At 44.1% G+C, this 13,433-nt stretch overlaps 1 protein-coding gene across 2 annotated transcripts in view; it reads right to left on the bottom strand.

The window, feature by feature from the left end:
• STK17B (serine/threonine kinase 17b) overlaps positions 1-13,433 on the bottom strand; it is a 58,607-nt gene that overhangs the window by 22,623 nt on the left and 22,551 nt on the right. Inside the window, exon 2 of one of the 2 annotated variants that reach the window (XM_038749506.1) lies at positions 4,399-4,540. In XM_038749506.1, the coding sequence (XP_038605434.1) occupies positions 4,399-4,517 (119 nt within the window). In that variant the 5' untranslated portion in view covers positions 4,518-4,540. Of the gene's footprint in view, positions 1-4,398; positions 4,577-13,433 lie in introns of both variants that reach the window. The other variant, XM_038749507.1, reaches the window with a different exon arrangement.

The following is a 13,433-nucleotide window of genomic DNA, read 5'->3' on the forward strand; positions in this document are numbered from 1 at the left end:
AGTTCCCTCCTCTGTCAAATGGGGATGAAGACCGGGAGCCCCCCGTGGGACAACTTGACCACCTTGTATTTCCCCCAGCGCTTAGAACAGTGCTCTGCACATAGTAAGCGCTTAACAAATGCCATGATTATTATTATTATTATTATCATTATTATTATTATTATTACCCACAAGGCCCTTGTCAACTGTGTGACTTTGGGCAAGTCACTTAACTTCTCTGAGCCTCAGTTACCTCACCTGTAAAATGGGGATGAAGACTGTGAACACCATGAGGGACAACTTGATCACCTTGTATTCCCCCCAGTGCTTAGAACAGTGGTCTGCACATAGTAAGCGCTTAACAAATGCCATTATTATTATTATTATTATTATTATTATTGTTATTATCATTACCCACAAGGCCCTTGTCAGCTGTGTGACTTTGGGCAAGTCACTTAACTTCTCTGAGCCTCAGTTACCTCACCTGTAAAATGGGGATGAAGACTGTGAACACCATGAGGGACAACTTGATCACCTTGTATTCCCCCCAGTGCTTAGAACAGTGGTCTGCACATAGTAAGCGCTTAACAAATGCCATTATTATTATTATTATTATTATTGTTATTATCATTACCCACAAGGCCCTTGTCAGCTGTGTGACTTTGGGCAAGTCACTTAACTTCTCTGTGCCTCAGTTCCCTCATCTGGAAAATGGGGATTCAGATTGTGAGCCCCACATGGGACAACCTGATCACCTTGTGTTCTCCCCAGCGCTTAGAACGGTGCTTTGCACATAGTAAGCGCTTAACAAATACCGAAATTATTATTATTATTATTGTTACCCACAGGGCCCTTGTAAGCTGTGTGACTTTGGGCAAGTCACAACTTCTCTGTGCCTCAGCTAGCTCATCTGGAAAACGGGGATTAAGATTGTGAGCCCCACATGGGACAACCTGATCACCTTGTATCCTCCCCAGCGCTTAGAACAGCGCTCTGCACATAGTACAGCACCTGTATATATGTTTGTACATATTTATTACTCTATTTATTTATTTTACTTGTACATATCTATTCTATTTATTTTATTTTGTTAGTATGTTTGGTTTTGTTCTCTGTCTCCCCATTTTAGACTGTGAGCCCACTGTTGGGTAGGGACCGTCTCTAGATGTTGCCGACTTGTACTTCCCAAGCGCTTAGTCCAGTGCTCTGCACACAGTAAGCGCTCAATAAATACGATTGATTGATTGATAGTAAGCACTTAACAAATGCCATTATTATTATTATTATTATGCACAGGGCCCTTGTCAGCTGTGTGACTTTGGGCAAGTCACTTAACTTCTCTGTGCCTCAGTTCCCTCATCTGTCAAATGGGGATTCAGATTGTGATCCCCACATGGGACAACCTGATCACCTTGTGTTTTCCCCAGCGCTTAGAACAGTGCTTGGCACATAGTGAGCGCTTAACAAATGCCATTATTATTATTACTATTATTATTATTATTATTATTATTATTATTATTACTCACAGGGCCCTTGTCAGCTGTGTGACTTTGGGCAAGTCACAACTTCTCTGTGCCTCAGCTACCTCATCTGGAAAACGGGGATTCAGATTGTGAGCCCCACATGGGACAACCTGATCACCTTGTGTTCTCCCCAGCGCTTAGAACAGCACTCTGCACATAGTAAGCGCTTAACAAATGCCATTATTATTATTATTATTATTATTATTATTATTATTATTATCATTATTATTATTATCCACAAGGCCCTTGTCAGCTGTGTGACTTTGATCAAGTCACTTAACTTCTCTGTGCCTCAGCTACCTAATGTGGAAAACGGGGATTCAGATTGTGAGCCCCACACGGGACAATCTGATTACCTTGTGTTCTCCCCAGCTCTTAGAACAGTGCTCTGCACATAGTAAGCGCTTAACAAACACCGAAATTATTATTATTATTATTATTATTATTATTATTATTATTATTACTATTATTATTATTATTATTATCCACAAGGCCCTTGTCAGCTGTGTGACTTTGATCAAGTCACTTAACTTCTCTGTGCCTCAGCTACCTCATCTGGAAAACGGGGATTAAGATTGTGAGCCCCACATGGGACAACCTGATCACCTTGTGTCCTCCCCAGCGCTTAGAACAGCGCTCTGCACATAGTAAGCGCTTAACAAATACCGAAATTATTATTATTATTATTATTATTATTATTATTACCCACAAGGCCCTTGTCAGCTGTGTGACTTTCGGCAAGTCACTTAACTTCTCTGTGCCTCAGCTACCTAATGTGGAAAACAGGGATTCAGATTGTGAGCCCCACATGGGACCACCTGATCACCTTGTGTCCTCCCCAGCGCTTAGAACAGCGCTCTGCACATAGTAAGTGCTTAACAAATGCCATTATTATTATTATTATTATTATTATTATTATTATTATTATCCCCAAGGCCCTTGTCAGCTGTGTGACTTTGGTCAAGTCACTTAACTTCTCTGTGTGTCAGCTACCTAATCTGGAAAACGGGGATTCAGATTGTGAGCCCCACATGGGACAACCCGATCACCTTGTGTTCTCCCCAGCACTTAGAACAGTGCTTGGCACATAGTAAGCGCTTAACAAATGCCATTATTATTATTATTATTATTATTATTATTACTCACAGGGCCCTTGTCAGCTGTGTGACTTCGGTCAAGTCACTTCACTTCTCTGTGCCTCAGCTACCTAATGTGGAAAACGGGGATTCAGATTGTGAGCCCCACATGGGACAACCTGATCACCTTGTATCCTGCCCAGTGCTTAGAACAGCGCTCTGCACATAGTAAGTGCTTAACAAATGCCATTATTATTATTATTATTGTTATTATTATTATTATTATTATTATTATCCACAAGGCCCTTGTCAGCTGTGTGACTTTGATCAAGTCACTTAACTTCTCTGTGCCTCAGCTACCTACTGTGGAAAACGGGGATTCAGATTGTGAGCCCCACATGGGACAACCTGATCACCTTGTGTTCTCCCCAGCGCTTAGAACAGTGCTCTGCACATAGTAAGTGCTTTAAAAATGCTATTATTATTATTATTATTATTATTATCATTATTATTATTACCCACAAGGCCCTTTTCAGCTGTGTGACTTTGGGCAAGTCACTTAACTTCTCTGTGCCTCAGTTCCCTCATCTGTAAAATGGGGATGAAGACTGTGAGCCCCCCCGTGGGACAACCTGATCACCTTGCATCCTCCCCAGTGCTCAGAACAGTGCTCTGCACATAAGCACTTAACAAATGCCATTATTATTATCATTATTATTATTATTATTATTATTATTATTATCCACAAGGCCCTTGTCAGCTGTGTGACTTTGGTCAAGTCACTTAACTTCTCTGTGCTTCAGCTACCTAATGTGGAAAACGGGGATTCAGATTGTGAGCCCCACACGGGACAACCTGATCACCTTGTGTCCTCCCCAGCGCTTAGAACAGCGCTCTGCACATAGTAAGCGCTTAACAAATTCCATTATTATTATTATTATTATTATTACCCACAAGGCCCTTGTCAGCTGTGTGACTTTGGTCAAGTCACTTCACTTCTCTGTGCCTCAGTTCCCTCATCTGGAAACCGGGGATTCAGATTGTGAGCCCCACACGGGACAACCTGATCACCTTGTGTTCTCCCCAGCGCTTAGAACAGTGCTCTGCACATAGAAAGCGCTTAACAAATGCTATTATTATTATTATTATTATTATTATTATCCACAAGGCCCTTGTCAGCTGTGTGACTTTGGGCAAGTCACTTAACTTCTCTGTGCCTCAGTTCCCTCATCTGGAAAATGGGGATTCAGACTGTGAGCCCCATATGGGACAAGTTGACCACCTTGTATCTTCCCCAGAGCTTAGAACAGTGCTCTGCACATAGTAAGCGCTTAACAAATACCGAAATTATTCTTATTATTCTTATTATTCTAATTCTTCTTATTATTATTATCCACAAGGCCCTTGTCAGCTGTGTGACTTTGATCAAGTCACTTAACTTCTCTGTGCCTCAGCTACCTAATGTGGAAAACGGGGATTCAGATTGTGAGCCCCACATGGGACAACCTGATCACCTTGTGTCCTCCCCAGCGCTTAGAACAGCGCTCTGCACATAGTAAGCGCTTAACAAATACCGAAATTATTATTATTATTATTATTACCCACAAGGCCCTTGTCAGCTGTGTGACCTTGGGCAAGTCACTTCACTTCTCTGTGCCTCAGTTCCCTCATCTGTCAAATGGAGATTAAGATTGTGAGCCCCACAGGGGACAACCTAATCACCTTGTGTTCTCCCCAGCGCTCTGCACATAGTAAGCGCTTAACAAATCCCAAAATTATTATTATTAAGGCCGCACTGCTCGCCCCAACGTGGTGCTTACCGGCCCAACTCTCTGGACGTCAGCGTGTAGGAGGCGAGGAAGTCGTCCGCCCTGATGGGCGTCTGGGCGGCCGTCAGGGGCAAGAGGCTCCTGCAGTCCGAAAGTTTCCTCCTGGACATGATGATCCCTCGCGGATTTCCACCTGGTCGGAGACACCCAAAGAGACGCCCTTACCGGCCTGAGGCGCGGGGGTGGCTATTAATAATCATAATGGCATTTATTAAGCACTTACTGTGTGCTAAGCATTGCTCTAATAATAATAATAATTAAAATTAATAATAATAATAAATATTATTAATAATAATAATTGATGGTATTAATAATAATGATATTTATTACTCTATTTATTTATTTGTGCATATCTATTCTATTTATTTTATTTTGCTAGTACGTTTGGTTTTGTTCTCTGTCTCCCCCTTTTAGACTGCGAGCCCACTGTTGGGTAGGGACTGTCTCTCTATGTTGCCAATTTGTACTTCCCAAGCGCTTAGTCCAGTGCTCGGCACAGAGTAAGCGCTCAATAAATGCGATGGATGATGATGATGAATAATAACAACAATGGCATTTGTTAAGCGCTTACTAGGTGCCAAGCACTGTTCTAAGCACTGGAGGGATACGAGGTGATCAGGTTGTCCCCCGGGGGGCTCCCAGGCTTCATCCCCATTTGACAGATGAGGGAACTGAGGCCCGGAGAAGTGAAGTGACTTGTCCAAAGTCACACAACAGACAGACAGAGACAAGTGTCGGCTAGAGAAGCAGCGTGGTGCAGTGCAAAGAGCCCGGGTCATGGGTTCAAATCCCGGCTCCACCAAGTGTCAGCCGTGTGACTTTGGGCAAGTCACTTCACTCCTCCGGGCCTCAGTTCCCTCATCTGGAAAATGGGGATTAAGACTGTGAGCCCCCCGTGGGACAACCTGATCACCTTGTAACCTCCCCAGCGCTTAGTACAGTGCTTTGCACAGAGTAAGCGCTTAATAAATGCCATCATCATTATTATTATTAATCCCCATTTTACAGGCGAGGGAACTGAGGCCCAGAGAAGTGAAGTGACTTGCCCAAAGCCACACAGCCGATAAGTGGCGGAGCCGGGATTTGAACCCGTGACGTCTGACTCCAAAGCCCGGGCTCTTTCCACTGAGCCACGCTGCTTCTCAGCACTGGGTGGGGATACAAGGTGATGAGGTTGTCCCCCGGGGGGCTCCCAGTCTTCATCCCCATTTTCCAGATGAGGTCACTGAGGGGCAGAGAAGTGAAGTGACCTACCCAAAGTCACCCAGCTGACAATTGGCGGAGCTGGGATTTGCACCCATGACCTCTGACTCCCAAATCCTGGCTCTTTCCACTGAGCCACGCTGTGGGCAGGGAATGTGTCTGTTTATTGTTCATTCATTCATTCAATCGTATTTATTGAGCGCTTACTGTGGGCAGAGCACTGTACTAAGCGCTTGGGACCACTGACTCCAAAGGCCGTGCTCTTTCCACTGAGCCACGCTGCTTTTCTCTCTCAGGATGACGCCCCTCCCTAAACCTGGAGAGAAGCAGCGTGGCTCAGTGGAAAGAGCCCAGGCTTGGGAGTCAGAGGTCGTGGGTTCGAATCCCACCTCCGCCACTCGTCTGCCGTGTGATCTTGGACGAGTCACTTCTCTGGGCCTCAGTTCCCCCATCTGGAAAATGGAGATGAAGACTGGGAGCCCCCCGTGGGACAACCTGATCACCTTGCAACCTCCCCAGCGCTTAGAACAGTGCTTGGCACGTAGGAAGTGCTTAACAAATGCCATCATTATTATCATTATTATTATTATTATTATTATTATTAAACAGGAGGCCACAGAAAACCCACACCGACCACTTTCTGGCTCATTCGATCGTCTTTATCGAGCGCTTACTAATAATGATGGCATTTATTAAGCGTTTACTGTGTGCAAAGCACTGTTCTAAGCTTACTAAGGACTGGACTAAGCGCTTGGGAGAGGACATTACAACAATAATGTAATCAATCAATCAATCAATCAATCAATCAGTCATATTTATTGAGTGCTTACTATGTGCAGAGCACTGTACTAAGCGCTTGGGAAGTACAAATTGGCAACATATAGAGACAGTCCCTACCCAACAGTGGGCTCACAGTCTAAAAGTAATGTCTTAATGTAATGTAATGTAATGTAATGTAATGTAATGCGGACAAGCAGCGTGGCTCAGTGGAAAGAGCCCGGGCTTTGGAGTCAGAGGTCATGGGTTCGAATCCCGGCTCCGCCACATATCGGCTGTGTGACCTTGGGCAAGTCACTTAACTTCTCCGAGCCTCAGTTCCCTCATCTGTAAAATGGGGATTAAGACTGTGAACCCCACGTGGGACAACCTGGTCACTTTGTATCCCCCCAGCGCTTAGAACAGTGCTTTGCACATAGTAAGCGCTTAACAAATGCCAACATTGTTATTATTATTATTCTCTGTGCCTCAGTTACCTCATCTGTAAAATGGGGAGTAAGCCGTGAGCCCCCCGTGGGACAACCAGATCACCTTGTAACCTCCCCAGCGCTTAGAACAGTGCTTTGCACACAGTAAGCGCTTAATAAATGCCACTATTATTATTATTATTTATTTATTTTACTTGCATATATCTATTCTATTTATTTTATTTTGTGAATATGCTTTGTTTTGTTCTCTGTCTCCCCCTTCTAGGCTGTGCGCCCACTGTTGGGTAGGGACCGTCTCTCTATGTTGCCAACTTGTACTTCCCAAGCGCTTAGTACAGTGCTCTGCACACAGTAAGCGCTCAATAAATACGATTGATTGATTGATTGAGTAAGCGCTCAATAAATACGATTGAATGAATGAAAATAAATCGCCTTCTAAGCTGCAAACTCCTTATGGGCAGGGAACGTGCCTGCCAACTCTGTTATAGCGTACCCTCCCAAGCGCTTAGTACAGTGCTCTTAGTACAGTGCTCTGCACACAGTAAGCGCTCAAGAAATGCCATCATCATCATCATCATCATCCCCAATTTACAGATGAGGGAACTGAGGCCCAGAGAACTGAAGTGGCTTGCCCAAAGTCACCCAGCTGACAAGTGGCGGAGCTGGGATTCGAACCCATGACCTCTGACTCCCAAATCTGGGCTCTTTCCGCTACACCAGGCTGGTTTCGAGAAAAACCTGTTCTGTTCCGTCAAATTTTTTCAGTTTTAAACATTAGCCACGGCTACCAAAACTTACTTTTATTTTTTAACTGGCATCTGTTAAGCATGAAGCAATCAATCAATCAATCAATTGCATTTATTGAGCGCTTACTATGTGCAGAGCACTGTACTAAGCGCTTGGGAAGTACAAGTTGGCAACATATAGAGAAGCAGCGTGGCCTAATGGGTATAGCCCGGGCTTGGGAGCCAGAAGGACCTGAGTTCTAATTCTGCACCCCCACTTGTCAGCTGGGTGACCTTGGGGAAGTCACTTCACTTCTCTGGGCCTCAGTTCCCTCATCTGGAAAATGGGGATGGAGTCCGTGAGCCCCACGGGGTACAGGGACTGTGTCCAACCTGATTTGCTCATCTCCAACCCAGCGCTTATTACAGTGCCTGACACATAGTAAGCACTTAGCAAATGCCACAATATTATTATTATATCCTGAAAGGGAAGATCATCATCATCATCATCAATCGTATTTATTGAGCGCTTACTATGTGCAGAGCACTGTACTAAGCGCTTGGGAAGTCCAAATTGGCAACATCTAGAGACAGTCCCTACCCAACAGTGGGCTCACAGTCTAAAAGGGGGAGACAGAGAACAAAACCAAACATACTAACAAAATAAAATAAATAGAATAGATATGTACAAGTAAAATAGAGTAATAAATATGTACGAACATATATACATATATACAGGTGCTGTGGGGAAAGGAAGGAGGTAAGATGGCGGGGGTGGAGAGGGGGAAGATGCAACTTCAGAGGAAGCCCTGTGGGGAGGGTTACTGTTTGCACGCAAGCGACATCTGTTATGACTCATATTTATTTTTCTTGGGGCATTCAATTTGCGAGGGCCCCGTACAATTCATTCATTCATTCAATCGTATTTATTGAGCGCTTACTGTGTGCAGAGCACTGTACTAAGCGCTCAGGAAGTACAAGTCGGCAACATCTAGAGTCGGTCCCTACCCAACAGTGGGCTCACAGTCTAGAAGGGGGAGACGGACAACAAAACATATTCACAAAATAAAATAAATAGAATAAATATGTACAAGTAAAATAGAGTAATAAATACGTACAAATGTATACACATATATACAGGTATATACATTCATTCATTCAATCGTATTTATGGAGCGCTTACTGTGTGCAGAACACTGTACTAAGTGCTTGGGAAGTACAAGCTGTCAACAGATAGAGACGGTCCCTACCCACCAGTGGGCTCACAGTCTAGAAGGGGGAGACAGAGAACAAAACCAAACATATTAACAAAATAAAATAAATAGAATAAATATGGACAAATAATATAATTCAATAAATTAAGTAATAAATATGTACAAATGTATATACATATACACAGGTATATACATTCATTCATTCAATCGTATTTATTGAGCGCTTACTGTGTGCAGAGCACTGGACTAAGCGCTTGGGAAGTCCAAGTTGGCAACATCTAGAGACGGTCCCTACCCAACAGTGGGCTTACAGTCTAGAAGGGGGAGACGGAGAACAAAACAAAACGTATTAATAAAAGAAAATAAATAGAATAAATATGTACCAATAAAATAAATCAATAAATAGAGTAAGAAATACGTACAAATGTATATACATATATACAGGTATATACATTCATTCATTCAATCATATTTGTGGAGCGCTTACTGTGTGCAGAGCACTGTACTAAGCGCTCGGGAAGTACAAGTCGGCAACATCTAGAGACGGTCCCTACCCGACAGTGGGCTCACAGTCGAGAAGGGGAAGACGGAGAACAAAACAAAACATATTAACAAAATAAAATAAGTAGAATAAATATGCACAAATAAAATAAATCAATAAATAGAGTAATAAATACGTAGAAACATATATACATATATACAGGTACAATGCTCTGCCCACTGTGGGCACTCAATAAATAGCACGGATGGATAATAATAATAATAATAATAATAATGGTATTTGTTAAGCGCTTACTATGTGCAAAGCACTGTTCTAAGCACTGGGGAGGTTACAAGGTGATCAGGTTGTCCCACGGGGGGCTCACAGTTTTAATCCCCACTTTCCAGATGAGGTCACTGAGGCCCAGAGAATAATAATAATAATAATAATAATGATGGCATTTATTAAGCGCTTACTATGTGCAAAGCACTGTTCTAAGCACTGGGGAAATTACAAGGTGATCAGGTTGTCCCAGGGGGGGCTCACAGTCTTAATCCCCATTTTACAGATGAGGGAACTGAGGCCCAGAGAAGTGAAGTGACTTGCCCAAAGTCACACAGCTGACATTTGGCTGAGCCGGGATTTGAACCCAGGACCTCTGACTCCAAAGGCCGGGCTCTTTCCACTGAGCCATGCTGCTTCTCAGCATTACTGCAAAATCCGGGTGAAATCCAGGAAAAGCGAATTTTATTCCTTGGGCTTAAAAACTTGCTCAAACGGGGAAACTGAGGGGCCTTTTCCCAGGTTAGCCGCACTTGCATATGACACTTTATACCAAAGAAATTCAAAAGTAAATTTGGGAATTAAAGAAGCAGCGTGGCTCAGTGGAAAGAGCCCGGGCTTTGGAGTCAGAGGTCATGGGTTCAAATCCCAGCTCTGCCAGGTGTCAGCTGGGTGACTTTGGGCGAGTCTTATACATATTTACTATTCTATTTATTTTATTTTGTTAATATATTTTGTTTTGTTGTCCGTCTCCCCCTTCTAGACTGTGAGCCCGCTGTTGGGTAGGGACCGTCTCTAGATGTTGCCAACTTGGACTTCACAAGCGCTTAGTACAGTGCTCTGCACACAGTAAGCACTCAATAAATACGACTGACTGAATGAATGAATGAGTCACTTCACTTCTCTGGGCCTCAGTGACCTCATCTGGAAAATGGGGATGAAGACTGTGAGCCCCCCATGGGACAACCTGATCGCCTTGTAACCTCCCCAGCGCTTAGAACAGTGCTTTGCACATAGTAAGTGCTTAATAAAGGCCATAAAAAAGTGGTTTTCCATTCAGAAACTGCAGTTGTACGGTTTTTCCAAAAAAGGCTTGACTTCCATTATAATGATGGCATTTATTAAGCGCTCACTACGTGCAAAACACTGTTCTAAGCGCTGGGGAGGGTGATCAGGTTGTCCCACCGGGGGCTCACAGTCCTCATCCCCATTTTACAGATGACGTCACTGAGGCACACAGTCTTCATCCCCATTTTACAGATGAGGGAACTGAGGCACAGAGAAGAGAAGTGACTTGCCCAAAGTTACACAGCTGACAATTGGCGGAGTCAGGATTAGAACCCATGACCTCTGACTCCAAAACCCGGGCTCTTTCCACTGAGCCTCGCTGCTTCTCATAGTAAGCGCCTAAAAAAACCCATCATGAATTAATTCTGTAACCTCCCCAGCGCTTAGAACAGTGCTTTGCACATAGTAAGCACTTAATAAATAATAATAATGGCATTTGTTAAGCGCTTACTATGTGCAAAGCACTGTTCTAAGCGCTGGGGGGGATACAAGGTGATCAGTTTGTCCTACGTGGGGGCTCACAGTCTTCATCCCCATTTTACAGATGAGGGAACTGAGCCTCCAAGAAGTTAAGTGACTTGCCCAAGGTCACACAGCTGACAATTGACGGAGTCAGGATTTGAACCCATGACTTGCCCAAAGTCACCCAGCTGACAATTGGCGGAGGCAGGATTTGAACCCATGACCTCTGACTCCAAAACCCGGGCTCTTTCCACTGAACCACGCTGCTTCTCATAATAAGCGCTTAAAAAGATATCATCATGATCTCATAGTAAGCGCCTAAAAAAACCCATCCTGAATTAATTCTGTAACCTCCCCAGCACTTAGAACAGTGCTTTGCACATAGTAAGCGCTTAATCAATGCCATAAAAAAGTGGCTTTCCATTCAGAAACTGCACAGTTTATTCAGAAAAGGTTTGACTTCCATTAAAAGCTGAAATAATAAATGAAATAATAATAAAACAGAAAAGCAGAGCGGCCTGGAGGTCAGAGGGTCTGGGTTCCGCCTCTTGTCGGCTGTGTGACCCCGGGCAAGTCACTTCACTTCTCTGGGCCTCAGTTACCTCACCTTTAAAATGGGAATTAAATCCCAGGCCTCCCTCCTATTTAGGCCGTGAGGCCCGTGTGTGTCTGATCTAAATCAATCAATCAATCGTATTTATTGAGCGCTTTCTGTGTGCAGAGCACTGGACTAAGCGCTTGGGAAGGACAAGTGGCAACACATAGAGACGATCTGATCTAAATCAATCAATCGTATTTATTGAGCGCTTACTGTGTGCAGAGCACTGGACTAAGCGCTTGGGAAGTACAAGTTGGCAACACATGGAGACGGTCTGATCTAAATCAATCAATCAATCGTATTTATTGAGCGCTTTCTGTGTGCAGAGCACTGTACTAAGCGCTTGGGAAGTCCAAGTGGGCAACATATAGAGACGGTCCCTACCCAACAGCGGGCTCACGTCTAAAACAAAACCAAACATACTAACAAAATAAAATAATTTGTATCTACCCCAGTACGTAGAACGGAACTGTTTGCCACAGAGGAAGTATTTAACGAATACCATGGAAAAAATAAAAATAAAACCCTAAAACCACAGCTTCGCGCTAAACACCTCATAATCTGTCGAACAGGAAGCGGTGTAGCCTAGTGGAAAGAGCGCAGGCCTGGGAATCAGCGGTTCTGGATTCTAATCCCGGCTCCGCCGCCCGTCCGCTGTGTGACTTTGGGCCGGTCATTCATTCAATCCTATTTATTGAGCGCTTACTGTGTGCAGGGCACTGTACTAAGCGCTTGGGAAGTCCAAGTTGGCAACATCTAGAGACGGTCCCTACCCAACAGCGGGCTCACAGTCTAGAAGGGGGAGGCAGACCACAAAACCGAACATATTAACAAAGTCGCTTCACTTCTCTGGGCCTCAGTTCCCTCATCTGGAAAATGGAGATTAATTCCTCCACCCTTTGGAGACTGGGAGGTCCCTTCAAGGCCCTGCTGAGAGCTCACCTCCTCCAGGAGGCCTTCCCAGACTGAGCCCCTTCCTTCCTCTCCCCCTCGCCCCCCCTCTCCATCCCCCATCTTACCTCCTTCCCTTCCCCACAGCACCTGTATATATGTATATATGGTTGTACATATTTATTACTCTATTTATTTATTTTACTTGTACATTTCTATCCTATTTATTTAATTTTGTTAGTATGTTTGGTTCTGTTCTCTGTCTCCCCCTTTTAGACTGTGAGCCCACTGTTGGGTAGGGACTGTCTCTATGTGTTGCCAATTTGTACTTCCCAAGCACTTAGTACAGTGCTCTGCACATAGTAAGCGCTCAATAAATACGATTGATTGATTGATTGATTGATTGGGAGCTCGTTGCGGGCAGGGATTGTCTCTACTGCTGTATCGCGCTTTCCCCAAGCGCTTAGTACAGTGCTCTGCGCACCGTAAGCGTTCAGGAGAAGCAGCGTGGCTCAGTGGAAAGGGCCCGGGCTTTGGAGTCGGAGGTCATGGGTTCAAATCCCGGCTCTGCCCCTTGTCAGCTGGGTGACTTTGGGCAAGTCGCTTCACTTCTCTGGGCCTCAGTTCCCTCATCTGTCAAATGGGGATGAAGACTGTGAACCCCACATGGGACAACCTCATCACCTTGTATCCCCCCCCAGCACTTAGAACAGTGTTTCGCACATAGTAAGTGCTTAACAAATGCCATTATTATTATCATTATTATTTATTAAGCGCTTACTATGTGCAAAGCACTGTTCTAAGCGCTGGGGAGGCTACAGAATTAATTCATGGTGGGTTTTAAAACTGTTTTAAATCATTAAAACAGTGCTTGGCACATAGTAAGCGCTTAACTAA

The sequence above is a fragment of the Tachyglossus aculeatus genome, chromosome 7, assembly GCF_015852505.1.
Source record: "Tachyglossus aculeatus isolate mTacAcu1 chromosome 7, mTacAcu1.pri, whole genome shotgun sequence".
NCBI classification, from domain to species: Eukaryota; Metazoa; Chordata; class Mammalia; order Monotremata; family Tachyglossidae; genus Tachyglossus; species Tachyglossus aculeatus.